The 27,957-nt window shown below is 58.3% G+C and overlaps 1 protein-coding gene and 1 pseudogene across 2 annotated transcripts in view; one reads left to right on the top strand and one right to left on the bottom strand.

The window, feature by feature from the left end:
- NRP1 (neuropilin 1) overlaps positions 1 to 27,957 on the bottom strand; it is a 222,228-nt gene that overhangs the window by 35,181 nt on the left and 159,090 nt on the right. For both annotated transcript variants that reach the window (XM_051833423.2, XM_051833422.2), the window contains 4 exons: positions 22,247 to 22,428; positions 18,778 to 19,005; positions 13,469 to 13,624; positions 11,841 to 12,007 (listed from right to left, as the gene is read on the bottom strand). In XM_051833423.2, the coding sequence (XP_051689383.2) occupies positions 11,841 to 12,007; positions 13,469 to 13,624; positions 18,778 to 19,005; positions 22,247 to 22,428 (733 nt within the window). The remainder of the gene's footprint in view (positions 1 to 11,840; positions 12,008 to 13,468; positions 13,625 to 18,777; positions 19,006 to 22,246; positions 22,429 to 27,957) is intronic.
- LOC103352369 (ubiquitin-conjugating enzyme E2 R1 pseudogene) lies at positions 1,444 to 7,668 on the top strand (annotated as a pseudogene).

Genomic DNA, 27,957 nt, shown 5'->3' with positions numbered 1-27,957 from the left:
ACTGTCCACTCTGCCTGTCAAAAAAAATAAAGAAAGAAAGAAAGAAAGAAAGAATATTTTTAATCTAGAGAGCAAGAAGCATCTCACCATTTCATCTCCTCCTCTGAATTCCCTGAACTAATCCTGTCTTCACAGTTAAATTAAGGGAAACCTTTCTCCTGGGTGGACACAGACCACTGGAACGTGTGCTGGTAATGGAGCCGCCCCACGTGAATGAACGGAACTGTGTTCCAGAGTGGAGCCAGCAGGTCAGAGGAACACAGACCCAGCCGTCACAGCACAGGGAAGGTCGGGGAAGGCAGCTGCTCTCACGGCCCCACTCCTGTGGCAGAGAACACAGGGTCGGGCAGCACAGGTGAGCCCCAGTGAAGGGCCAGCCGGGTCCCCGCAGGTGGAAGGAGGCGGTGCTGGGAGGAGCTCCTCCATGATTGGTCCACAGCGCTGACTCTCTCTCATTCACTGTTCTGTTTTCTCAACCGGAAGCAGCCAGGTAAGAAATCTCTTGTTCCGACACATTCTTTGCACTGGAGTTCATCAGGTTCTGTTTCAACAGGAAAATCTGCTCTGGTTGTCAGAATTGGCAAACAGAACCAAAAGGTTACTTGGGGGCCCAGCACCATGGCACAGTAGGTTAATCCTCCACCTGTGGCGCCGGTTCTAGTCCCGGCTGCTCTACTTCCAATCCAGCTCTCTGCTGTGGCCTAGGACAGCAGTGGAAGATGGCCCAAGTCCCTGGGCTCCTGCACCCGCATGGGAGAACAGTTTGTGCCTTGGCTGTTCCACTTCTGGTCCTGCTCCCTGCTGATGGCCTGGGAAAAGCAGCAGGTGATGGCTCAAGTGCTTGTGTCCCTGCCACCCACATGGGAGACCCAGGCAGAGCTCCTGGCTTCTGGCTTTGTCAAGGCTGAGCCCTGGCCATTGTGGCCATTTGGGAAGTGAACCATAAGATGGAAGATCTCTGTTTGTCCCTTCGTCTCTCCCTTTCTCTGTAACTCTGTCAAATACTTTTTTGTCTTTTTAAAAAAGTTCATCTCTAAGAGTCACCGGCAATTAGAATTCATCTGGGTGTTCTCTAGCTTTGACCTGAGCAAGGCAGCCTGTGGTGGCCACAGAGCAAATACCACGGTGGATGTGGGTCGGGGAAAAGGCGGGCGGGGGGAGAAACTGACCATGCTCTGTGGTCCCTAGCTCCTCATACAGGAGACGCCAACGAGGCATGTCCCTGGGCCCTGTGGATGCAGGCTCCCTTTGCTCTCAAAGCTTTCAACCTGGGCAACACGATGGGGAAAACGTGTCCACAGACTCCTCTCAGCCCCAGTCTGAGCACGGACATCTTGATGCACACAGGACAGCAGCCCCTTCTGGCCTCGGCCGGGGTCCTCACACATGCACCTACTGAGGCCGCTCTCGACAAAGGCCGGACACTCGTCTCAACCACCGATCATGGCTGTGCTGATCGGTGTGGCCGCGTGGTCACCGTGCCACCTTCCACACCGAATGAACTAGCTGGCTCGTGTCCTGGCTCTGGTTCCTGCCTCTTCCTGCTAGTGCGTCTGGGAGGCATTTGTGACTGCTCCAGTACTTGGGTGCCTGGATGGGTTTGCAGCTCTCAGCTGAGACCCTGGTCCACCGCTGTCCATGGTGAACACCTGAGGGCTGAACTTTCCCTCCCTTTCTCTCCACCTCTCAAATAAAAGCTTGTAGAAAATTGATTTGAAAGGTAGGTTTATTTTGGTCTAAGAAAATGTTGAAATCCATTCATGTAACATAGCTTCAAAAACTTGCTGAAAAATGCAGATTGTGACACAACTTTCATGGACTTTAAAACAGCCCTCCCGCCGTCTGCAGCAGCGAGCATGGCCACTCCCCTTCCAGGTGCAAAATTCGGATGGAAACACATCGCTCTGCAGCAGTCTGGTAAAACCGCCAGGATTTCAAACAGCGCAACAAACTGGTTCTTAATCTGCTTGCATTACTTTTGATAAAGACTTTGAGAGGAAATCTGGATGAGAAACATGAGTGTTCTAGATGCAGACATGCGACGTCCACTCAGACTCTTCTCAAGCAGGAGGTCAGGAGGTCCCCACCCAGGAAGCGGCTGGGTTATGGTTCACTGGCGCTGCTGCAGCCGAGTTTCCGCATCCAGGACGGAGCAAAATTCCCCCTTCCTGTGACCTTTCCCTGGCAGACACAGCCCGTCCAGAGTGTCATTACCAGGTATAGTCCACAGTTCTCGCAGTCGGGGAAAACTCACTGAATAGTGGTTGATTTCAGAGAAGTCACCACAAGTGGGCAGAAGTATCAACTTATTTTTTTCTTTCATGGTGAATGTTAAAAGCAAGAATTCCCTTTCCCTTTTTACAAACGAGCATCCTTAGAAATGCACGTGCTATTCAGAAATATACACTGAGACTAAAGAAATAATCCAGGTGCTTTCAGTGTTGCTAAGTGCAGCAATGGCTAGTCTGGGATTCTGAAACAATGTTTAAATAACTAAACCATGAAGCTACACATTGCAGCTTCGTTTTGTAAAGCTGGGGACTTAACAATAGTTCTTTCCCGTCTTCCCCATCAGCCCCTTGTATCCCATGAAATGTCCCAAGAACTTTCATCAGGGTTCCACATCCCACACGGGTTTCCAGCCTCTTAGCAGCATCTTGAGGACTTCCCACTGGAGAGTTGATATTTCATTTTCAAGATCCTCGAACGGAAAGCTGTGTCAAGTTTCTTGCACCTGTATCCACTGGCCTGTGCACCTGCCCGGTCTGTCTCTCTCGCCTCCGAGATGGGGTTGACCAACAGCTCCCATCCTTGGACACAGATCAAGTCTGAGAAGCAAAAGATGGCTGTCCTGGCCACCCCTCCGCTCCACTTTTCTCATTAGTATGCAGCTAATAAAAAGCTTAGTATTGAACACATTGTCTTAAAAAACAACCTTTTTTTGGTTCCATTTTCCATGAAGAGGCAGACAAATTAAGTGTCCATCCACTGGTTCACTCCCCAAATGCCCACAACTGCACTCCATCCTGGCCCCTCCACGTGAGTGACAGGGACCCAAATACCAGAGCCGTCACTGCTGTCTCCTTAGAGCACATTAGCAAGAAGCCAGGCCCTTGGCTGTGGGATGTAGGCGTCCCAACCACCAGGCCAAATGCCCGCCCCAGGATCTGAGCTCTTCAGGGGGAGAAGGGACTTGGGACTGCCAGGTGTTTCAAGTGAGACGGCCACAGAGCAGAGGCCCACTCCTTACAGCGGTCCCCTCTGGAGATGGGAGAGGTGGAAAGGCGAGTGTCGGGCTCTCTGCTGCAAGCTCACACGGAGGCAGCAAGGGGACAGGGAGCCACACGAAAGTCCTCTGGACCCAGAGAGCTCCACATGGAAGCCAACGCACATGATCATCTGTCCCACAGGAAAAATCCTACTCGGAAAACTGCTATGTGCTGCCCCCTTGATGATCAGTACTACTTAAATTCAGCTCTGCTCTCTGTTACATTTTCATCTTGGGCAAGCTCAAGGCATGGGCTGACAGAGAAGGCTTATTTCAGTGGAATCAGAGAATCGCAGTGCCTTGCAAGGACCAGAGAAGGCACGGGCCAGCTCACTACCACCGGGGAGTTTCACCCGTGGCCCCTCGAGCTTGCTGAGCCAAGGCGGGTTCTTCACGTGCTTGCTAGGTTCAGAAAACGCAGTTCAGAGAGTCAGGAATTCCAACTCTAAGGATAAGACCGTGGTAGGGCTAAGACATCACTCTCCTAACGGAAGTCAATTAGAAGAATGCCATAAACGCATTTTTAACCCCATGAGGCAAAGAGAACTGGAAAAAAATGCACAAGTCCCCCGCACAAGTGCCTATGTGATGACGCCTGAGTCATAACTTGTGTGGTTAGTCTCAGATGCTCACTCTGTTCGACTGGGGTTGGAAATACAAAAGCATAGAGCATTTACTGCCCTTGGGGTTTATACAGCATTTTAAAATTTAACCTACTTTCTTCTATTGGAACCTAGAATTGAAAGAGTATAAAGATGACGGGAGGGAGGCGGGCAGAGAGGAGGAAGGGGTGTGTGTACCCACACTTGTGTGTACGTGTGTGTGACATGCCCAGGACTGCATGTGCACACACTTGTGTGTGCCTTGGCACACGATGCTGTTCACTGATGCATTCTGAGGCAAGCCTTCAAACGGTACACTAACGAGAACAGGTGGGCCCTGAGTCCTGGCCACACGAGCGTGCGCCTCCCTCTCCTGCACTGGCAACGTTTCAAGCTGGGAGTTCTACCAGCTCTGAAGACAGAGCTCGCCCTAGGGCTTTCCAGTTATGATGTGACAGTTATTCAAAGCTTTGGGGCCAACGTGTGATACTCCCCGCACACACACATGGCCACTGCTCCCCCACGCAGACATCAGTGTGCGCTGTACAGGGTGCAGTCATTACCGCTGGGACAGACCCCAGCAGACCCCACCAGAGGAATTCTTAAATCTGCTGTTGTAAAGTCTGCATGTTATGGGCTCCATTAACATTTTCCTCCCAAGGAGTCCCAGCCGTATAATAACAGAGGTTCTTTAAATTTTAAATACCGCAGGCGTGGATAGCCTTTCACACAGAACAGATGTGAACGCGCAGATGTGACACTGGGCAGTCACTGACGGCCCTGAACAGGTAGGCTCCAGAAGTGGACACTCAGACTCCGCCCGTGGATACGCTGATGGCCTCTCAGCCAGGTCCATACTAATCACTGCATGTGCCGTGGGACAAAAGCATCACGCTAACACGGGGTTTACCTTCAGCCCAGCAGTGAAGATGTCACTTAGGGACCCACACAGCACATTAGAGAGCCTGGCTCCTGAGCTCAGCTTCCCGCTGATGCACACCCTGGCAGGCAGCAGAGAGGGCGCAAGTGCTTGGGTCCCCGACACCCACTGGGAGACCTGGGTGGAGTTCCCGTGTCCTGGATTCAGCCTGGCCCGCCCCTAGCTATCGCGGGCATTTGAGGAGTGAACCTGAGGGTGGAAGACCTGTCTCTGCCTCTCTAAACAAATGAACAAATGAACGAATGAATGAGACAGCTGGGCAGGCGACAGCAGTGCCCTGGGGCTCCTGGTGGAGGAGCCCTTTCTGCCTGGCTCTTGCAGGGACGGCCCCCAACACCATCCCCCGTTTCCTTCTCCTACTCCCAGTCTTCTCTGCACTGAGCCTCGACAGTGCCGTCGCCTAAGACAGCATCTGTACTCGGTTAGCTGCAAACAGCTCACTTGTAAAAGCTAAACATAGCGCAACTCAAGACAAACAAACAAGGAGGGCTGAGATGCCGCTGCTTTCCTGTGTCAGGTAAACAAATAATCTCTATTTTGGGAAAACAAAGAACTATGGCTCTGTTCCAATAATGTGTTCAAAGGTAGCCAAGCCACAGGCGGCTTTGTCCTTCAAGAGTCCAGCCGGTCTGATTACTTGGAGAGACTCCTGGTGTCAGGGCTCATTTCTCTCCAGCCTGACGTGATCAGTGTCACTGTCAACACCTGGAGGTATTTTCAGTGGCCAGAGCCTGTGTGTGCGTACGTGAGTATGTGTATGAGTGCACACATCCATGCATGTGTGTGCGTACATCAGTACGTGTGTACATGTGCACATGCGTGCCCTCACACTTCTGGCTTCTACAGCTAGAGGCAAGGGATGGCGTTCAACATCTCACAATGCACAAACAGCACCTACAATGCAAACTGAGTTTGTCCAGACCTGAACCCCTGCTCGAGGAGCAGCCGAGGTCGCTGCGGGTCAGTGTGCCAGGGAACCAGGGGACAGCCCACCTGCAGCCGACGGCCAGGCTGCAGCTCCCCCTGCTCGCTTGGTGTGCAGGACCCACACCCACGTTCCTCGGCCTGACCCCGCTGATGGAAGCAAGGAGGCCGAGACTCTGTTCCCGGCTCTGACATCTGTTTGCTATGTGGTCTTGCTAACGGCCCAACCTCCCAATGTTCAGAGCGAAAGGAGGTATTTGGGGAAAACGACGTCTGCGTCAGCTTTCAGTCTTACCCATAAAGCTGAGCTACCTCGGAATGTAGCTGTGAATTCAGGTTCCAAACAGACCCTGGCGTCGACAGCAAGAAACCAAGACAGCCAGCAAACCGAGCGCGTGCCCCCTGGCAGTGCAGCATGAGGTGGAGTTCTTGTCTTGACAGCGTCTACACAGCCGTGTTCCATCAGAGCCGTCTTCCAGGCTCACGGAAGGCCACACGTGCTTGTGCACTGTGGAGGGTGAGCAGACACGGAATACCACTCACACTCATCGTTTCTTACAGCGTTAAGTGGCGGCCTTCACCCAGGAGGCTACAATCACCGCGCCAACATCTGCATGACAACATCCCTGCTTCCGAGTCGTTATCACCTACGATGGGCTACCCATCGTCACAACCTCCTTCTGAAACAACCCAACTCTGCGTTTCAGCCGTCCTCAGGTAACCCTCCGAGTGGCTTCCGGGCGGTGGGAGGCCAAGGTTCCAGAGGCTGCAGCAGGCCAAGTGCCCGGCTGTGGAAGCTTCCAGAGCACGGGCTCCTGGGTGGAGACCTGGCCAAACACGGGAGACCGGCTGGAAAGCGTGTACTTGGAGGAAGTGCCCGAGTCGCGGGAATCGGGCGAGGGAAGCAAGCTCAGCTGGGGGAGTTTACTAAAGCAAACGGAGTCCCTTCCAGGTGGATGCTGATGCCGTAAACACCCCCCCCCTCCCCAACACACACACACACACATACACACACACACACACACACATCCCTGGGATTACGCACGCAGAGCAGCTGCAACCCCCTGACTTCCCCAACGCTCCTCTCCATGCCTCATTGCACTTGGGTCAGATCCCTCGTTACAAGCTCCTGAAGCATCATTTAACAGTGACTTCGGCAGTTTGCTCAGGGCACCGAGGCAACCCACAGCCGCTGAAGTGTGTGCGTTCCAGGCCCTGGGCGTGCACCAGCGGGCCGAGCTGGCCCCTCTGTGTTCCGGGCGGGCCGAGAATGCACGGTGCCCAGTTCGCAGAAGGCGCTGCTGCTGGAGCTCAAGGGGCTGCAGGAGCCAGTCGAGGGCTTCCGCATGACGTCGGTGGACGAGGGTGACCTGCACAACTGGGAGGTGGCCATCTTCGGGCCGCCCAACACCTACTACGAAGGCGGCTACTTCAAGGCTCGGTTCAAGTTCCCCCTGGATTACCCATACTCCCGCCGGCCTTCCGCTTCCTGACCAAGATGTGGCACCCGAACATCTATGAGACAGGGGACGTGTGCATCTCCATCCTGCACCCCCCGAGTGGGGAGCGAGCGCCCTCCGAGCCCTGGAACCCCACACAGAGAGTGAGGACCATCCTCCTGAGCGTGATCTCTCTGCTCAACGAGCCCAACACCTTCTTGCCAGCCAACGTGGACGCGTCCGTGACATACAGGAAGTGGAAGGAGAGCAAGGGGAGGGACTGGGAGGACACAGACATCATCCGGCAGCAGGTGCTGGAGACCAAGGTGGACGCGGAGTGGGACGGCGTGAAGGTGCCCACCACGCTGGCGCCCGACAAGGGCGCCGACCTGTTCTACGACGACTACTACAAGGACGCGGACGCCGAGGCCGAGAGCTGCTTCAGGGACGAGGACTTGGACTGGGGCGCGGAGGAGTCCTGACCCGCGCCCACCCTGCCCCGCCCCGCCCCGGGGAATAAACTGCAGCGCCTGAGCCGTGGTGTTGGCACCGAAAAAAAAAAAAAAAAGGGGGGGACCCGTGTGGGTCTCCTGTTACAGATCACAGGCCTGCTAGAGGCTGGCGCTCCATGAAAAATCAAAAGCCACTTCGCAGGAGACACACCTGCTTCACATTCAACACATTCACATCACGGAACCAAAGATGTGTCTGGAACACTTAGAAGGAAAGAAAATTGTCCACGGAACTAAGATAAATGACAGCCCACAGCTTTACGATAAATTACTTCTGCTTCTATTTCCAAGATAAATTACTCCGCTTCTATTTTCAATTTTGGGAGCCTCTTAACTTTAAAGGTTAAAAACAGAAGTCCAGGTAACAAATTCTTCCAATCAGATAAGGAAGTGCTCAGCTCTCCTACCTACAATGGGATTAAAACACGCGAGGCTTTTTGTGGAGGTAACACTTCCGAGGGCCCAGGAGCTCAGAGGAGGACCGGCTGGGCCCCGTGTTCCCGACAGCCCTAGCTGTGCTCGGTGAACTCCAAGTGGCCGTGCAGGTCCCACATCACAGTGGAGCCTCTCGAAGCTGCTGGGAGCAACAGCCATTGGTCTGCACGGGGCATGACCGAGTGGTTGGGCCTGGGAGGCCATGCCTAAGGCAAAGTCTGCAGCTGCTACGCCCAGGACCAAGGAGAGAAAGGACAGGCTCCTGCTCCATCATAGAGCCAACTGTGGTGACAAGAGTGAGTGCCATTCTACTGGCCTCAAGAGCTCAGAGCCGTGGCAACCAACCCGTCACTGCGAGGCAGACAGAGCTGCATCTCTCCCAGGCCACTGCCGCCCTCACCGGGCACGGCCGAGGCAGGAACTCGCGTGTTTCTGGCTCCCCTGGCTTGGGCCCCATCACTCTGCTGAGCCTCTCTGCATGGGACACACCTGACGTTTGTCACCCCCGCAAGCCAAGAGCTGATCCCACAGCGTGAGACCCCAGTGCGTCCCGCTTCCTCCAGCCCTACTGCTGGGGTCCTGCAGGGTGTGGTGCGTGCCTGGCCTCCGGTGCCAGTTCCCACCCGGCACTGTGCCTTCCCTGTGGGTCTCCTGGCATTTTAATCAGGCAAAGTCACAGTTGTTGCAGGAGAGCACTCCCAAGAGCTTTAATTAAAGCTGGGAGGATAAATCTGTTTACAGTGTGGCGAACGCTGTCATTAATAAAACATCGGAATAATTAGCGCATTAAGTCCTGCTCTGTGTGTGAAGGGCCACGCTGTGATCTGTGCGAAGTGAGTGGCACATTTGGTCTGAGACAGAAAACAGCACCGGAGCCCGTGCCCCTGGGGCCTGTGGCAGTGCAGGCCACGAGTGTGGCAGGAGCTACGGAGCTCCCTTGGTGGGGGCAAAGGCGCGGTTCCAATGGCCTTGGCGGCTCGGGTGCTCGGCTCGTGAGAACCCTGAAAGGTGAGGATCCCACTGCATCAGGGAGGCTCCGATCTGAACCCTCGGTTGCTTAGCCAGAAGCAAAGACAGAACGAGGAGCCGATCTGTGAGGAGGGTACTGAGTGGGCTCTCACGGGGCATCGGATGCCCCGGCTTCTGCGCAGGAGCCGGCGGCGGGCGGCCTTCCGCAGGGACTTCCCTGCTCGGGGCGTGGCTCCTGGAGACCACGGGTCTCAGAGGAAGCGATGGATGTTTGTGGGGGCGGGGTGAGGATGCGCGGCTTTCCGTGTCACTCAGTCATTTCCTGGAGAAGACAATGGGCACCAGACGGGCTGCCTTGAAGGAAAGGCCATTCCGGCACCGCCTGGTTAACTCTGTGCACACAGGGCCGGAAAGGAGGAGAAATGGCGGCGGCACACTCAGGCTGTGTGGGTGCGGTCGCCTGTGGGCCTGTTCCCGTGACTGCAGGCTCAGGCTCAAGGACGCTGGACTTCGAGGGCCATTCGCAAGGCACCCAGTCTTCCGAGGCGTCCCAGAGAAGCAGAGCACATGGAACTGTCCCCGCGTGGGTGACAGGATGAGGACAGTGCCCGCCGTGAACACAGGGGGCTCGAGGTGGGCCAGAGGCTGAGTTCTTGTGGCTGTCCTCTTCAAAGGGTCCGGGAGCACAGGTCCAGCCGTCCAGGTCTAGAAACAGCTGGTGTCCAACCAGGCTCAGAGCCTGTGCACCCAAGGAAAAGCGTGAGAAAGGTGGCGATGCCTTAGACAGGCTCGGCTCCCCCAGACATGAGTGACAAGGACAGTGTGCCTGCGGCACGAGGGGTGGGCGTGGAGTCTAGGACTTGCGGCCCAGTCTGGCCGTGAGCTGCGGCCTTGGGCACGCGCCAGTGTCTCCAGCTGCACGTTAACAATGGGGATCAGTGTGCCGCTGCTGGACGGTGCTGAGGGTTACAGTACCAGCAGACCAAGCACGTGGCACAGGCCAGGCCACGTACACGCATTCCCTCTGTGGTCAGTAGTCCACGAATAGCACAGTGTCACTGTGTCAACATCCGCCAGCGGACGCTTCCAGCACGCGCCGGGAGCCCACGTGCCTGTGGCCCCGTGGGTGGAGCGTGGCCAGCTGACCTGCTCTGCGGGTGAAACGCGGCTTGCACAGCCCCACAAGAGCGGCTGTGATTCGGCACGCGCCTCCTGTCCCCATGTCTCAGGACGGCCATGCCCTCTGCCTGGGTTCTGGTCTGAGATGAGGCGCAGACCTGCAGGTGACCCAGTGGCCAGTGACGGGGACAGGGGACAGCAGGAGTGACAGCGGGAGCTCAGGTTTTCTCTGATGGCTCCAGCAGATGGACAGACGGGGCTGGGTGGCTGGAGGGGTTTTTTCTTCTGTGACAACCTCGCATCGTGGGGATGACGTACAATCCCGTCCCGCTGACAAACGCGCACTTAGTCTCCGTGTGCTGAGCGCACAGAGTTGCTGCAGTTGCAATTCTGAGCGTGTACGAGGCCACGGGCCCTGCATTACCGAACGCTGCCCACGTGACCTAGCGCAGAACACGCTTAGCTCTGCACAACACACGCTCTCCTACAGGCACCTCTGTCAATCACGCCAGACCGCCGGCTGCATGGGGACGTGGACAGCACGCCACCGCGAGCTACTCTGACACAGGAGAATTCATTTCCCTCCTGACTTCATCTACAGCCGGGCTCAGCCGTCCCGAGGTGGAAGTCCCATCTTTTCTCACGGCGCACACATTTCTCAGTGTTATCTTTCCGAGGTTAGCGCGGGTTCAGTCTCTGCAATAGGCCATTTCACTTGAAGTATATGTTAAACTAATATTGACCTTTCCAAAGTAAAACAAAATCTGCTATTTATGCTCCCAAGACTGAAACAGCGAGAGCTGTGGAGAGCAGAGGATTAATCATCCCGGGTTTCCTGGCCCAGAAGCACTCGGGAATCCGTCACCCGACGTAGCAGCAGCGCAGACTTGCTCCGCTCCTCCCTGGCGGGGACGCCTGCGTGCTGAACAGTCTGTTCCCAGGCTCCCCGGACAGGTGTGGAGGGTTCAAAACAGGCAAACAACACAGGTGAGCGTCAGGTGGGAGTGTGCAGGATGGCTGGGGGTGGGGTGGCTCGGACCCCAACAGATGAGGGGGGTCAGGGTGGGCCTTTGGTTACGGCAGAAACTGGGTGTCAGGGAAGACGAGGCAAAGCCGTGCACACACAGAAAGCAGGCGGCCCGCACGGCACCCGTGGTAGACGCACTGCTGAGACCCCTGTGGGGCGCACCCCCCTCACTCCCCTCCCTGCCCAGCCCTGAGCAGACAGGAAACCTGGCAGCTGGAGAGAAGCCAGCACACAGCTACTGGTGGGTCTGCCTGCAGGGGAGCAGGCACATCCGAGCAGGGAGCAACAGGGAAGGCGAGAGCTCACCGCTGCGGCAACGCGGCACATCGGCATGCAAACTGTGCAGTAGGAGCCCAGTGGCCCCCGCGGTCCTACAGTGAGTGTCCTGCGGGCACTGGTCTGGGAGCTGCTTCTACTCCACTGTCCTCCCTCAGCCCTGTGAGTGCTGGGCCTTGTTCATCCCTCCACCCATGCCTGTGTCCACACCTGGTCCATACCTTCACCTGCACCTTGTCAGCACCCACACCTGGTCCACACCTGTACCCACACCTGGTCCACACCTGTACCCACACCTGGTCCACACCGCCCCCACACCACGTCCATACCTGTATCCACTCTCGGTAGGAGTCCTCCCCGGGTGTCCACCCGTTCTCGGGGTAGTTCAGCCGGGAGCGCTCTGCAGACCAGTTGGTGCTGTACTGGGAGGAGGCCGTGATCTGGTCGGAATGGATCTCCCCTGACTCCATGCCCAGAGCTTCCATGCACTTGAAATCTGAGGAGAAACGCGTGGTCCATGTCGTCAGAACGCAGGACTGAAACGACTTTCCTGCTAGCCCGGAGGACGAGGAGCCGATCCCTGGGCTCCACACAGACTGCGCCCTGGCTGCCTAGAGCAACATTCCCATGAGCCCACGCGCCCTCGCAGGGATGAGTGATTTCACTCGGGGCGGGGGGGAGTGGGGGCATCCGAAATACATCAGGAAGGGATGGCAGTTTGACTCACTTCCCACGCTGAGCGTGTGTGTGCTCCTGACATACGGGCACACAGCAAAAGCTACGGGTAAACAAGATTTACTGTTGGATTATTTCCTGCAGTATCGAATAAAACTTAAAAGTCTCTGTGCACTCACAACTCACCTTCAACAGACAGCGGCTCTTAACTCGGCCTTTGATCTCCCACCGTGGCGCCAAGGCCACGGCTCCTGACTCCTTCCATTCTCACGCACCTGCCCCGGCCTGGTCGTGACTAGTGACATAAAACACGCACATGTGTTCTATGACACGCAAGTACCCACTGGGGTAAAGTGAGGAGCACACGGCCCCACAAGCACCACGGTTTCTCGGTGTGACACAGGGAGGCCCCAGCATGGTCGGAACCACGTGAACCCACAGGGCCTCAGGCACTGGCCGCCGGGGACCCAGCACTTGTGAAACGTCAGCCCCGGGTGCAAGGTGAGCAGAGCTCGGGGAGGGGAGGGGTCCACAGTCCCCTGTTCTTGGCCATGATAAGCAAGGCCAGACAGCGCATACAGCACATACAGTGTTGTGTTTTCTCGCTGGCTTCATGTTTTAGCTCAGGTTTGGTATTTGTAATAGAAAATGTATTTATGTGCACAAAATCACCCAAATTAAGTACCAACAGGACGGGAAGTCTCACTGGCTTTTCTCTCCCAGGGAGATGTGGCAGGGGAGACACTGGGCTGGGGCTGGGATGGGCCTCCACACCCCCTCCGCGGGGCCTCTCTCCAGAGCCCGGGAGACAGACACAAATGATTTATTCTTTTCCGTTTTATGTGCTTATTTTTTTTAGACCCTTAGTAAAAGAGCTGGGAACCATATAAACGTTGAGGAAAAAGTGAGTTTGCTAATGTAGGGTACAAGACTACATTGCTTTTTCTTTGATGGGAAAGTGAGGCTGAATTTAAAGCTTGCTCCTTGGGTAAGCATCTACGTTTATGCACACAAGGAAGAAAAACACCATGGCTTCCCCGGGGTCTTCCCCAGCCTGGCCGCCTGTCTGCTGCTGCCCCTGGGAACTGCCCTGGCTGGGCTGAGGCAGCGTGGCCTTGCCCCTTCCTCTCCCGTGTCCGGTCTCCCCCCGCAAGGCCAGAGGCTCACAAGCAGGCTCCTTAGTCACAGTCTTAGGAAGAAAACACATAAATGGCTCCTCTCGTAGAGATTTGAATAAGAACATGTGGTAGAGGAAGAGGCGGCCCCGGGGACGCACACTGACCTTCCGCGACGCTGCCCTGCAGGACGCTGTAGTTGGCCGAGAAGCCCTCCTTGGCAATGGCGCTGTCGGTGTAGAACACCATGGACAGGATGCCCGAGGAGGCTCGGATGCGGCCCGGCGTTTTCTGCCCACAGTAGCGTCCGATGTGAGGGCCCACTGGAGGGGGAGAAGAAACACAGAGAATGTCAGTGCATCGTCCACGGCAGCCACGCGGGCAGCTGCCCAGGGACGCAACCCGCAGAACCCACAGAACCCAGGCGGGCTTCCTAGCCCCAGCCAGCCTTCCCCGTTAGTGGACACACACAGAATGCACTGGGTCAGGGGGTGGGATGAAGGGCAGCAGGAGGCAGAGCCAGACCCCCAGAGAGGGACCATCAGCAGGTGGGCTGGGCTGTGGGAGGCACCTTGGCCTTCCCCTCCGGGGCCGAGCCGCGTGTGTGCCAAGCACTGGGGGCTCCCGTGAGGCTGAGGTCACCGAGGCCTCGGGTTTCCTGGCCTTGTCCCTGCACCAGAAGGAAGTCCTGGGTAACTTCAATGTCCTAGGAACCAGAGAGGCCCTGGGGTCAGACCCTGGAGCAGGCAGCCCTGGTCCCTCCTCCTTGTTCTGTAAACATGACAGACCGGGACACGGGACACTGGGTCACGTCCTGCTCGGATACTCGGCGTCTGGACGCTAACTCAGAATCACGGTCACACTCTAACATGTGGACTGCAGCGTGGATGTCGTCCACACAACACAGAAGACGCCACGTCTTTCTGACTCCCCTCCGAAATCTGAGAGGGCCTGGGAGCGAATATAGTCCCCGCGGCGCTGAACCGTTGGGGACAGGGACCCGCCTGCTGGCCTCTGATGAAGGGCTCTGGTCTGCCTTGGCAACCACAAGCGTGAGCTGCCTCGGGGACCGCGGGGCCGGAAGAGGGGTGGGCAGGAGCAGAAGCCCCTGGATTAGCAGAACCTTTCCACCCGTCCGGATCAGATCTGCTTTTCCCACTGAACGCGATGACAGAAGCGTGCCAGGTGGTTTGGGCTGAGGACGCTCTGGTGTGGCCAGTCACCGCTCTGGCACATTTCAACTACGAATTATGCCTCAGCGAGGGGGGGCAGAGCAGGTGACCTGTCCCTGGAGGGAGGGGTCTGCAGGGGGACCTGAAGCTTCAGGCCTGGACGTGTAACTGGGCAGCAAACAGCAGCTGCTGAGGGCTCGAGACGCTTCCTGTGTGACCGCAGAGTGAGCCAGGGGCCCTGGGGACCGGCTCAGCTCCCAGTGACAGTGAACCTGAGCACCTGCTTCAGGGTGCACGCAGCCGCGGCTGACAGGTTTCCGGCTCCTGGCCCGTCTACTCCAAACACACAGATATCTACGCGGAACCAAAGCTGAGCTAGCACAAAACAGGCAGGCTGGGTTTCTGAGACCTCCCGGACGTGTTCAGAGGCCCCTGGCACATCCTGGCCGGCGGCAGGCAGAGCCCTGGCTGCCGACTGCCCTGCAGCTGTGATGCAGGCCTGCCTCTTCCATGACAGCTGGGGGTCTTCACCAGGCTCCTGCTTTGCACATGGCCCTCCCACTCATGCACCACTCTCGTCTTCCCCGTGGAGACCCACGCCGCCTACACACAGGCGTGAAGATAGCTGGCTGGGGCCGCAGACTCCGGTCCCTCCTTGTCTGGTCTTCGATTACGGACGGGGGGCTCAGAGCACACCCCACCACCATCCCCGTCTCCTGCCTTGAAATTCCACCCATGTGGTTTCCTCATTTTCTCCTTGGTTTTTGGCAAACATGGGGCCAGGCCTGTCTCTGCTGCCACAGTCCCTGGCCTGCCCCAGGAGGCGGCCACCCTGGGAAGCGCCGGTCTTCCCTCCGGCATTGCGCGGTTCCTCCAGGGCGGGTGGCTGGGGGCCTCCTTGGAAGCGAACAGAAGGGAACTTGTGTAACGCAGACTGTAATTTCAAGTCTCCATGACTCACTGGTTTATAATGTGCGGGCCACGCTGGGCAAAGCTGCCTCTGTCCTCAGAACCATGCCCGGACAGCAGCCCTCGAGACATGCGGCTGAAAGGCTTTTTCGACTTTAATACAAAGAACTATTGAGCGTTCCTGGACGGCAGTGGGGCCTCGGCTCGGCCACTGATGCAGTATTGATCCGGACTGGGCCTGAGCGGCGGGTGCTCCTGCCTGCCTCGTGCGTGTGCACGCGCGTGCATTCACACGGACACGGCTCACGGGGCTGCTGCTTCCGTGACTGTGCGCCCAAACGCCCAGTAGACAAATGAAAACTGTCGCAGGGTTGGCCTAGGATCCTAGAGCCGCCGCTCGCAAGGTGGGCCGTTGGGGCGCTGCCCCTGCCCAGACAGAGTGGATGGCACAGCCTCCGTGCTCACCCGCTGCTCTGCGGCCGCGGCCACCCTGGCCCAGGATCGGACGCCCGGGCTTCCCGCCACCTCTGAGTATGAGAGAATGATGGTCTGCCGTAGAAAAGCACCTTACGAGAAGGTATTTCGGACAAAGAAGTCAAAAAGGGCACAGAGTGGCCATCTCTGCTTTCCTAGAGTTGACAAGCCTTGTGGTGCCGAGTATCTGGAGAATCAAAATCGGTATTTGCAACTCCAGCTCTTCCCATGCTTCTAGAAGGTTCATTTACATAGAACAGCCAAACAGAGCTCAGCCTGGTGGTGATGGAACTCATTCCTGAGGTTGCTGATATCTGGGGACAAAGGCTGACAACCCCTCAGGCCGAGCTGGCGGCCCCTGCACCTGGGGTGTGGGCTCCACTGGTCAGCACAGGCCCCCACGGGCAGCCGCGCCTGGCTCTCGTCCACAAACCCCAGGCAGACCTCCCGCCCCCCTCCCCGCTGCTGCTCGGGAATCTATGGCCGTTCGAGGCAGGGAGAGAGATGCGTGAGTCACCGGCGCTCGCTCCAGTGCCGAGTCTGGGAGTCAGCTGCTCTCCTACAAAGCCAGTCTCAATCAATGGGCAGCTTTCAATTACTTGCTCATATAATTCAATGTTTATGATAAAATGCAACATAAAATCACTTGACGGCTAAGAGCCTTCAGTGCTGTCTGGCTGCTGCTCTTGGAAAGGCAATCAAAGACTGAAGCGACTGTGTTGGCAGAGGGGGTGGGGTGTGGGCTGGACCAGGATGACAGGAGTGTGCTAGTGCCAGGGACACAAACCCCAGGGGATGCTGTCACCCTGCAGCAGGGTGGGTGGGACAGGTGACGGCCACGGACACCAAGGTGCCCTTGTCCCAAGGCCAGGCTTCCCTGGGGGACCGTGGTGTCACCACGGGGCAGCCGTGAGCCGGGGAACTCCTGGTGGCACCCGCTCCTCGCTCCAGCACAGTGATTCTGCAGAGCCAGCACGCGGCTGCTCGCAGAACCCCGACGTGGGTAACAAACGCGCTTCCGTCTGAAAGGACCCCAGGGAGTCGGCCGTCTGCACCTCCGTAGACGCCACGTGAGCGAAGGCTGCAGATGCGACGGGAGACCGAGGGGACCCACGGTTAAGCTGCGGCATTGTCCTAGCTCCGTTTTCCTGATGATCGGACTGACTACTTGGACCCGCCGTGTTCTGTCTGGGCTAACCTCACCACCCACAGAGGGGCTCCCGCAGGACCACTGCCCGCTGGGTGCTTGGTGACAGCACAAAAGACATCAAGTGCCTTAGCTCAGCGTTTCTTCCCGCAGCATGTCCAGCTCCCCAAACCCAGCCTTCCCGGGCAGCGTCCATGGCTGAGGGACACCCGTCTTCATTTAGGATCCGCTCCCTGCTCCCTCCCTGCACTTGGGAAGGTCCCTGAGTGTTGTTTTTTTTTTTTTTTTTTTTTTTTTTAAGATTTATTTATCTATTTGAAAGGCAGAGATAGAGAGAGAGAGGGAGAGACATGGGAGAGAGGGAGAGAGATCTTCCATCTGCTGGTTCACTCCCCACATGGTTACAACAACTGGGGCTGGGCCAGGCTGAAGCCAGGAGCCACATGGGTGCAGGGGCCAACTTACTTGGGCCACGCTCTGCTGCTTTTCCCAGGCCATCAGCAGAGCCAGATCAGAAGTGGGGCAGCTGGAACAGGAACCGCCGCCCATATAGGACGCTGGCGCTGTAGGCGGCTTTGCCCGCTGCGACATAGTGCCAGATGCCCTGTCTCTCTGGAGGTTCACGGCTCTGACTGCAGGCCACTAGGCAGCTCGGGCACACAGCTCGGGCACACAGAACTCCATGGCCCCACCCTGTGCGAATACTTGCCAGTCTGAGCACCTGTCACGTCACCCACACCTCTCCTCTCCTCACTCCTCGCCCTCAACCCTCCCCGGTTCCTCTCTCATTCACATCCAGTGCTTCTCGCCTCCTTGTGTCCCACGCTCACTCCCCTGCAGTGTGCTGTTTACTGCCCGGCACCAAGACAGAACACAAAACCCACAGGGGCCGCCCTCCCTGGTGACTTTGTGACCCAGAGGCAAGGTCAGTGCCTTGCACACAGTAGGTGCTCAGTAAACACCTCACAGATGTGGGAATCTACGGGGGACAGGAGCGGTGTCCGGAATGATGTCTCCGGGGGGTTCAAACTGCCAGAGCTGGGGCTGGTGCTGTGGCACAATGGGCTAAGCCACCACCTGCAGCACCAGCACGCCATATGGGTGCTGGTCTGAGTCCCGCCTCTTGTACTTCCAATCCAGCTCCCTGCTAATGCACCAGGGAAAGCAGTACAAAATGGCCCACGTGCTTGGGCCCCTGCACCCACGTGGGAGACCTGGATGGAGTCCTCGACTCCTGGCTTTGGTCTGGCCCAGCCCCAGCTGTTGCAGCCATTCTGGGGAGTGAACCAGTGGATGGAAGATCTCTCTCTCTCTCTCTCTCTCTGCTCTCTCTGTCTCTGTAACCATGCTTTTTGAATAAACAAACAAACCTTTCCATGTCCAGGGAAGAGACTCCCCAGGCACAGAATGACTCTGTATAAATTGGAAACAGCAACACCCCTGCTCCTCCTCTGAGCTCTCACCCGTTTTTCTGCGGTGTAACGGGTGTAACAGGTGCACACCTCATCCACCCCGGGCAATGCACAGAGCAGAGCAGCCCGCAGCAAAGCTCGTGTGGGCTCAGTCCCACCACAGGAGCGGCTGTGGGCTCTGCCTTTCCAGCCCGGCCTGCTGTCCTGTGCCGTGGGTGACCGGGCTGGGCCAGGCCCGGTGGGTGCTGGGTGGCCAGGCCTGTTGCAGCCCAGCTGTCCTTCTGAGCTGCTCCGTAAGTGACGCATGCGCCAGGACACTCCGGGACCCCAGCGCCCTCCCCGGGCCTCTCCCCGCTCCTCACCGTCGGGGAAGCCGTCCCAGATCTCCAGCCGGTCGTAGCGGCAGAACATCCCCCCGGGGGGGTTGGAGTCCGGTTCCAGGTCGAAGCTTTCAAACTCCAGGATGATCTCCGACATCTTCGGAGCGAAGATGATGTAAGTGCACTCCAGGCTGTTGGGGTATTTCTCGGGGAACCCGGGGGACTTAATCACGCCGCTGGGGCTCGTGTAGTTCTGGGAGCACTCAGGACCTGGGAGCGGGAAGGAAGAGGGACAGCATGAAAACCCCACCAGGCCGCCCGGCGGGGGCCGCCTCTCTCAGAGCAGCCATTGCCGTGGCCACAGCCCCGGGCAGGCGGGGTTCATGCTTTTGTTTGAGCAAATCATGTTCAGATTTATTGCATCCACGTTGGTTTCCCACTTGTGAGGAACAATTTCAATACTTGTGCTGTGGCAGGGAAAATACAGAATCGCAGGGGAGCAGCCCGCGGAGTCTCCACGGGCCCCAGTGCGGCCATTAGAGCGGTTTACTGGTGGAAGAGAGCGTTTCCAGAGGCCGGGGAGCGAACCGGAGGAGGGGCTGGGTCTCAGGTTCCCACCCCCACGACTCCGTGATGGCCAGATGTGACCCGTGTCTGACAAACGAGATGTGAAAGGCAACTCCAGCGTGCAGCGGGGTGAGTGACCCCCTGGGTGCCGTGTTGACACAGCTGCGTGGTGAAGCGGCTTCGGCGAGGGCTCCACGCACCGCGGCTGCCGCCACCTGCCGCCATCACGGACATCCAGACATCCCAAGTTCAGCCTGTCGAGAGCGTGTGCCAAGGACGAGTTAAAGGACCACTCACGCGAGACGGCACCGTGTGACAAGACGGGCATGGGTGTGCCTGCAGCTGCTGCAGGGGACTATTGGGGGATTCGCTACACAACCAGAATGCGGCCCACCCCCAGCCCCAGTTTCCAGATGGCCGCGGGAAAGGCTCTCCGAGGACTGGGCGTGCTTTGGCCCCTCTAAATCCCGGCACTGCACCTGAATGTGATCGGTTCAGAAATTCTCACCTCGACTCGCGGCTCTGGGAACAGTGGGGAGGGCTCGGTGTCGGGAGCAAGGCCCTGCAAGGCTGTTCTGAGCCGAGGCCTCGCCCATAGTGTCAGACCGCCCTGGGTGACGTCTCAGGCAGTGAGAGTGAGCTCAAGGAGCAGCTGTCTGCAGCGGCCAAGGTCAGCGGGAGCCCCCCAGAGCACCTGCGCTGCCACCCGACGTGTGCGTCACACACCCACACGCACCTGCTCTGCGAAGCCTCCCAGACCTCCTCAGGTGGGGCTCAGCTGCACCACGAATGGTTACAAAGTGGCTAACATCAGTTAACTAGGGGGCGCCTCCCGAGGGGAGGGGGCTGGGGCTGGGTGTGCAAAGAGGAGAGTACCAGCTGCACCAGCGAGACGCCCTGCCCCCTCCCACCAAGACAGGTTCTCCTGCCGATTCTCCCTGGTCCTCACAGTGGCCTGGGCCAGCTGCTGCGTTCAGATGACGACACCTGGGCTGTGAGCGCGCATACGCAGGGCTGCTGGGCCCCAGCCAGGGCCCTGTCCTGGAGCAGAGTGAGAGGGTGAGAGCTACCGCAGGTGGGCAGTGCGCGGGACGCCGGCACCCAGGCTCTTTTATTATTATTATTATTTTATTTTATTTTTATTAACTCGAGAGACATACAGAGATCTCTCCTGTCTGGTTCACTCTCTAAATGCCGGGAACAGCCGGAGGCTGAGAGCTGAGATCTCCATCTGGGTCTCCCAGGTGGGTGGCAGGGACCCGGGTACCCGGTCCCTCACCGGCTGCCTCCCAGCGTGCACATCAGCAGGGAGCTGGAGTCAGAGTGGAGCTGGGACTTGAGCCAGGCCCTCCAGTGTGGGATGCGGGCAACTTAACCCCCGGCCCCGCACCTCCAGGGGTTGCATCCTGACCTAGCAGGTGCTGGAGAAGCCGTGCACAGGATGAAGTAACAGGGGAGAAAGGCACCACTGGGGCCTACTACTTGGCACACGGTGGTGGCCACGAAAGGAAGCCATGACTCTGGGACCTGTGGGTGACAACAGGAGAGGAGAAGCCACGATGGGCCTGGGAAGTGAGGAAGAGAGGGGGCAGAGGGGGCTTCGTATGCCCAGGAGGGCGCAAGGGCGCAGGACAGGCGCGATACAGCGGGGACAGCAGACACACTGGGAGGCGAGGGCTCCCGGTGACCCAGGGACAGGTGGTGCCCTCTGCAGCCCTCTTCAGTCCCCTGAGAAACACTGCAGACGAAAGCCACCCTCAGCCCCTCTCCCGAGACCGCCAGCCCCAGTGGTGCCACACGCAGGGCCATGCGTACACACAGGATCACGGGTTCACGTGGATACCACGGGCACGTCTGGGGAGGGCTCTCTCCTGTGTGTCTCCCGGCCAAGCAAGCACGCTGTGTGCTGCTGGCCCTGACAGTCTCAGGCTTTGGACACCGGTGTGGGGGACCTTTTCCATCAACAAGTGCTCGCGTGTGTGCTCGCTCTCTCCCCCTCCCCCTCCCCTGTTCTAGGACAGCACACTGAAATCCCCAGCCTCTGTCTCCAGACTGGCCCCTGCCCCTGCGCCTGCCCCAGCAGTGCTGAGTGACATCCAGGCTGGGGACAGCAGAGCAGGCACGCACAGGCTGCAGCTGCCAGTGCCGGCCTCCAGACACACGCTGTTTACTTGATGGACGGGTGTGTTGATTCTCCAGGCTGGGGCCAGGAGCTGTCAGACCCTGTCCCACCCTAGCTCGCCCACGGATCACAGGAGCCCCCGGCCGCCCTCCTTGAACTAACAGCCTCTCCCTGAACCTCCTCCCCTGCATTGAGGGCGGGGTCTCTGCGGCCCCATGGGATCTGGGCCTCACGACCCCTGAGGTCATTTGTCTCCTCCACAGACAACATCTTGGTGTCCAGGCTGCCTCGAGGGCTTTTCCAGGGACTGCAGCCCTGAGCAAGGGTCACTGCTTGTCCCCTCTGCACCACAAGTGCCCAGCAGAGCCCGGTGTTGCTGACCTGCCCACGGGGGCAGGGCCTGCCTGTGAGCTGAGCACGCACCCTGTGGCCCCAGCTCCCACCTGTAGGAACCTTCGCCTCTGACCCTGTGAGGGCCTGGGATTCACTGGTGCCCATGGCTCCTTGCTCTGCCGCCCGGGGTCAGTGGTGGCCTTGCTGTGCGCCGGGCAGGCAGACCCAGGTTCTGGGGACTCTGCGACGCCACCCTCGGCACCGCTGCTCTGCTCCTTCCACCAAGAGCCACAGAGACCTCATGGCTTGGCTTTCCTGGGGATGACCGGCTCTGACTCGGTGGGGGGGGGAGGGGGGGCAGAAGAGGAGCTGGACACAGGTGGGTTCAAGGTGAGGGGAGCAAGTGTGTTTTTAACAGAGAAACCAAACTGCAAACACCACTAAGCTGACACCGGGTCAGACCAGTCTGTGCTGCTGTCACTCACTCACCTCTCTTGTAAATCTCGTAGCGGATGGAGAACCCTGCGCCGTGCGTCTCGTAGTCTGAGACAAACCTGACGAAGAGGAAGGGCCCCGAGGACACGACGGGCGGTGGGGCGATCTTCCCGCAGAACTTGCCCGCTGGACGCCCGTGCTCGCTCTCCCCGTCGATGACCTCCACGTAGTCGTACCTGGCGGGGAAACAGGGAGGCGCGTTAGCTGCTGGACCGAGAGGCTAGCATCGCCCAGGGCACCAGGCTGTCCTCATTTGCTCCTGCCTCACACGGCGGGAAAACCTTCCAGATGCAAGGATCTGCGTGGACATCCAGCAGCTTGGAGCCCTTACGCCTGTGCACAGCGCCAGACGGCGACCTGCAGCGCGATCCTCCGGGAGTCACTGTGTCCTCTGCCTGTGGCTGTGCGTGTCAGAGCACGAAGCCGCGGGGTCCTTCTCTGAACCCGTCACCAGCAACACCTCTACGTGAGCGATCCTCTACGTGTGTGGCCGCAGAGCGACACACAGGCTTGCTGTTCCCCCCAAGATTTCCCAGAAGAGACCCCCGGGGCACACGTCCAGGAGTCCCATCTCAGGCCAAACCCCTCAACAGCACGTGGCTCAAGAACACCACTCTCCTCCAAAAACAGAAGCTTATTTACAAATGGAACAGAACAGGCCCCGGCCTATGCCCACCCCCGAGGGAAACGGCCGCGGCGATGCAGTTCACAGAAGAACCAGGGTTAACCATGGCTCGCGAGGAGACAGGTGGGGAAGGGAGCGGTGACCGAGGTGACCGGTGTGCGGGCCTCCCTCATCCTCAGCAGCCGGGGAGCAGCTCCCGAGCCCCCACGTGCCCAGGAGGGAAGGAGCTCTGGTTCCCCGGGGCCACACTCGCGCTCTCCTCTCTTCTGCTGGCCGCATCCCCGGGAGCCAGACTCTGGCTGGTCTCCCGCTTTCTCGTGGAAGCATCCCAGAGCACCCACCCGGCATCTCTGCCTCATGTCCGTGTTTCGCTTGGCTCAAGATTCCAAGGAGAGCTCAGTTTGAGGAACGGCTAATGTGTGGCAGTGACGTGAACTCTGGCAACTTCACAGCAGCCCCCACGACGCCCAGTGCCACCTCCAGCGGCCGCTCTCAGGCACGACTGGTGTTCACAGGGGACGTCCCCAGCCCCACCTGTCAAGGCCCTGTGCCCGCCCTGTGTGCACCAAGAAGACAATGAAGCCAAGCCCGCCAGGGCTAAGCAGTAAGACTCACGAGCTCCTGCCCTTGCCAGGCCTCCCTGCTGATGCTAGGGTCCCCTGGAAACACTCAGGGGGACCACTCAGCTCCCAAGACCCGGGGAACAGGGGGAAGGGGAGTGAAGGAGAGGGCTGGCACTGTGGCACGGCAGGTCAAACCACCCCCTGCAACGTGGGATCCCATAGGAGTGCTGGTCGAGAACTGGGTGCTGCTTCTCCACCAGCTCCCTGCTAATGCACCTGGGAAAGCAGGGGGAAGGTGTGAGAGGCCCAGATGGAGTTCCAGGCCCCTGGCTTGGGCCTGGCCCGGCCTGAGCCTCACAACCATTTGGGAAGTGAACCAGTGGATGGAAGATCGATCTATCTCTCTCTCTTCCTCCCTCCCTCCCTCTCTCCCTCTTCCTCTCCCTCCGTGTCACTCTGCCTTTCAGATACATGTTAAAAACTAAATTAAAAAAAAAAAAGGAGAAGAGGAGGAGGAGGAAGAAGAGAAGAAAAAGGGGAGGAGGGAAAAGAAGAGGAGGAAGGAGAAGAGGAAGAGGAGGGGGGAAGGGGAGGAGGGGGAGGGGAAGGGGGGGCATGAAAGGGAGAGCTTTCCGTTGAAAACCGGTGCCAGCCTCTACGGCCCACAGGGCAGCTGGGAGCAGCGACATCTGTCTGCAGCTCCTGGCCACCCCTCCCTGGTCTCTTACCACGGGGCTGGGATCTGACCCGCGTCCTACCCGGCTGGGACATGGGCTGAACAGTAAGAGCCCACAGTCCAGTGCGCGTCGCCTTCCACGCACACTCCGGGCAGGGGCCAGGCTTCCCGCGGGACCCAGGGCAGGTCGGCAAGGACGGCGTCCTCCCAGGTAGCGGCGGCTCTGCTGCTCCAGCGCAGCGAGCGGCCGGGGAAGGCGCTGGCGTCCAATTCAGACACGCTCAGTAGTAAGGCGGGCTCTCTTGTGGTCCTGGTAAAAGCTATTTTTAACTTTTGTGTGTGGGGCGGCGAGGACTGGAATCCCTTCCCAGGCAGAGATGAGCCGCTGCGTAGTTCAATGCCAATTTCAGGAATGTGCAGTACTGGGGCGACAGAGCCGCCGTGCACTGCTGTCCTCCAGTGCTGGCTTTCAGGGCGCCCTCCTGCAGCCCCGGGAGCAGGCGCCCTGCACAGGTGCTGCAGGGAACGCGCCCCGCCTGCCAGCCTCCCCTCCCTAGAGACAGGCTGGGTCGCCCAGCAACGCAGCCAGCCCAGGAAGCTCAGTTTGCAGACTTCTGCCCGCAGCCGGCCGCACGCCGGCCTGTCCTGCTGAGGGCAAGGACAAAGGCACCTGTGGGACTCTCATGGGGAACGGCCTTGCCCCCGCAGTGGCCGGAGAGCCAGGGTAGTGTCCAAGGAACCTGGCTGCGAAGAAGGATCCCCACTCTGGGAAAAAAGCGCTCTGAGGGGCAAGGGGGCCATGCTCGTGTGTACTGAAATACCGCCCACACCCCACAAAAACGGGCAGCCTTTATGGTTAGACAAACTCTATCACAAAACAACTGAGAAGGGACAAAATTGCTGGTTTGAGGTTATGCAAATTTCTCAAGGAGGCCTCTGCTGGGGCTCCCTCCCCACACCCCACCCAGCCCAGGACAGGGCAGGAACTCCGCATTCGAGCCCTGTTAGGAACCTTGAGTTGGGCTTCCTGTAAGAGCAGTAAAAGAATAAAGCTTTCCTTCTAAGAATTCTAGAAAGGATTTGCCTGGAGATTATGCTTTTCCTCGGCAAAGTTTGAGTTACGGCTTTAGGAAAATGGCCCAGCCGGGGGAAGAGAGGTGGGAGAACGAGAAATGAACTCGGTCACCCGAGTGCAGGTGCACAGAGCCGAGCCAGGGGCTGCACTGGCGTCTGCGGGGGACCCTGTGAGAGGAGCCTCACCCCATGCTAACGAAGCCCCCGCCCCAGCTTCTGCAAACCCCCCACTCCGCCCGGGGACCTCAGAGGGTAAAATCTTTTACCTCCTAGTCAGCGGCTCTACCCTCACAAGCACAATCGTAATAGACAAATGTGACACCAGCAGCGTAAGCCAGAGGGAGAGGCACCGGCCGCTAATGTGACTTTCACCTGCACCAGCGTGTGCTGTGGAGTTCGCGGTGCCCACAGGGATCCCAGCCGAGAAACCTGCGACTGACTGCTGCCACTGTCCAGGAAGTACCCACGGAGGGAGAGTCCTCCAAAGGCAGCAGGCAGAAGATCTGGGCTGGGAGGAGGCACGGCTGCGCGAGTGCTCGCCCGCTAACCGTGCAGGCTGGCAGAGCTCTGAACAAGAGCCACGAAGCGATTCACTGTGTGGCCCAGCCTCCCACTGAGGAAAGCAGCTTTCTAGAAATCTACGCCAAGGAGATTATCCGGGACCATGTCCAATGCACATGCATAGCATGGGGCATTATTCAGCTGTCTTTACGTAGGGTAGGAAAGACGTTTATGAAAAAACAAGTGGAAACCAGAATGGAAAACACTGTCTCCAGTCTGTTTCCAGTTCTTACTCACATGTGGAAGGACTTGGAGGAGCCTGGGCACTGAGGCAGGTTCCTGACTCCCTGCTGTGCCCTTTAGACTTTCAGATGCCACACAGTCAGAGGAGCCACTCTGGACCGCATGGGCTGCTTGCATACACAGTAGTTCATCCACTTCTGTTCTCCTTGCTACAATTTTGTATTTCGTGTCAGGAAACACTATCTTTATGATGTCTTATTTGAAAGTAAATCAAAGACGTCACCTATTTTTTTAAACCACTGGATCAATGAAACTCTGATTATTTTTTCGGGGGGGTGGGGACCAGAAAGTCAAAATGAATTGCACTTTATCTCAGACTCAGCGACACTGTCAGGAACACGTGACACCACCCAGTCATTTCCATGCTACCATTCCAAAGTGCTCCCCGTGTATCCCGTACCTCAGTCTCTGCAGTGGTCTTGGACAGTGGGGAGTAGCTGGCACCAGCCCAGGAGGGACCCAGAGCTGCGGAAGCTTTGGGCAACAGACGCACACCAGGGGATTTGCATTGTGGGAAAACTTGATTCCGATATCTGTTCATTTTTAGAAATTCTTACTTTTATTTATTTGAGAGACAGAGATACAGAAAGCAAGCAACAGAGATCTGCCAGCCTCTGGTTCAGTCCCCAGATGCCCATAGCAGCCAGGGTTGGGCCAGGCTGAAGCCAGGAACCCAGAACTCCATCTAGGTCTCCCAGGTGGGTGGCAGGGACCCAGGCAAGGAGAAGTCACCTGCTGCCTCCCAAGGTGTGTGTGAGCGAGAAGCCGACTGGAAGGAGAGCTGGGACTCAAATCCAGGCGCTTTGACACAGGGCGCAGGAGCCCAGGCAGCACCGAAACCCAGGCCGAACGCCCGCCCTCCGGGCTTGCTTCTCATTCCCCTACCGCAGTCGGCCACCACTGGGGATCTGTTCTTCAGGTGCTGGCGTTTGTCGCCACACCAGCTACTGTTTCACTAACTGTGCTGCCTGGTGCCCGCACAGCCACGCAGACATCTGTCGTGTCGTCTGCACAGGGGCGCACACGTGAGCGCGACTATGTGAGGAGAGCGATGCAGAGTCCTCACTCGCCCCTCGAGCCACGGGAGAGGAAAGCTGCCCTGGTTCTTCCAATGCCACTGAAAGAGCTTCCTCCCAGAGCCCCACTAGGGTTACACATCCAGAGGCCTCGTGACCAGAGCCCACGCCCAGGGGTCACGTGGTTGGAGCCCATGCCCAGGGTCCACGTGCCTAGTCTATGCCTAGGGGTCACGTGGTTGGAGTCCACGCCCAGGGTCCACGTGCCTAAAGCCCACACCTAGGGGTCATGTGGTTACAGAGTCCACACCTGGAATCACTCGGTCATAGCCCACACTCAGGGGTCACGTGGCTAGAGACCACGCCCAGGGGTCATGTGGCCAGAGCCCATGCTGAAGGGTCACATGGCTAGAATCCATGCCCAGGCACCACATGATCAGAGCCCACGTCCAGGGTCCACATGGCTAGAATCCATGCCCAGGCACCACATGATCAGAGCCCACGCCCAGAGGTCACATGACCAGAGCTCATGGCCTCGGGATTGCATGAACAGAGCCCACCTCCAGCCAGGGCAGTAGGGTGGGAGCTATAGGATGCCAGCATCTGAGCCTGAACACAGGCAGCCCAGCCAAGCGGTGCAGAGGCAGAGCATGGCCCAGGCTCCCCACCCCCCACCAGGACCACGTGGCAAGGGTGGTCCCCTGACGGCCAGCAGGGGCGAAGCCAGCCAGGTAACACGGCCCCAGGTGGAGCAGGCGAGGGAGGGCCGTGCCTGCAGGCACTGCTGGGGAATTCTGGCCTTCCTCGGGGAGGCAGAGCAGGCAGGGCTGTCCCCCGGCTGTCAGGCCCCCAGCTCCTTGCCAGTGCTCAGAGGCCAGATTTCTGGGACAGCCATGCAAACCCTGCGCAAAATGTAACGTGCCACATATTGGTGAATGTTGCCTTAT

Source organism: Oryctolagus cuniculus, chromosome 13 (assembly GCF_964237555.1).
Source record: "Oryctolagus cuniculus chromosome 13, mOryCun1.1, whole genome shotgun sequence".
In the NCBI taxonomy this organism is placed as follows: Eukaryota; Metazoa; Chordata; class Mammalia; order Lagomorpha; family Leporidae; genus Oryctolagus; species Oryctolagus cuniculus.
This window is presented reverse-complemented; position numbering and strand designations above follow the sequence as displayed.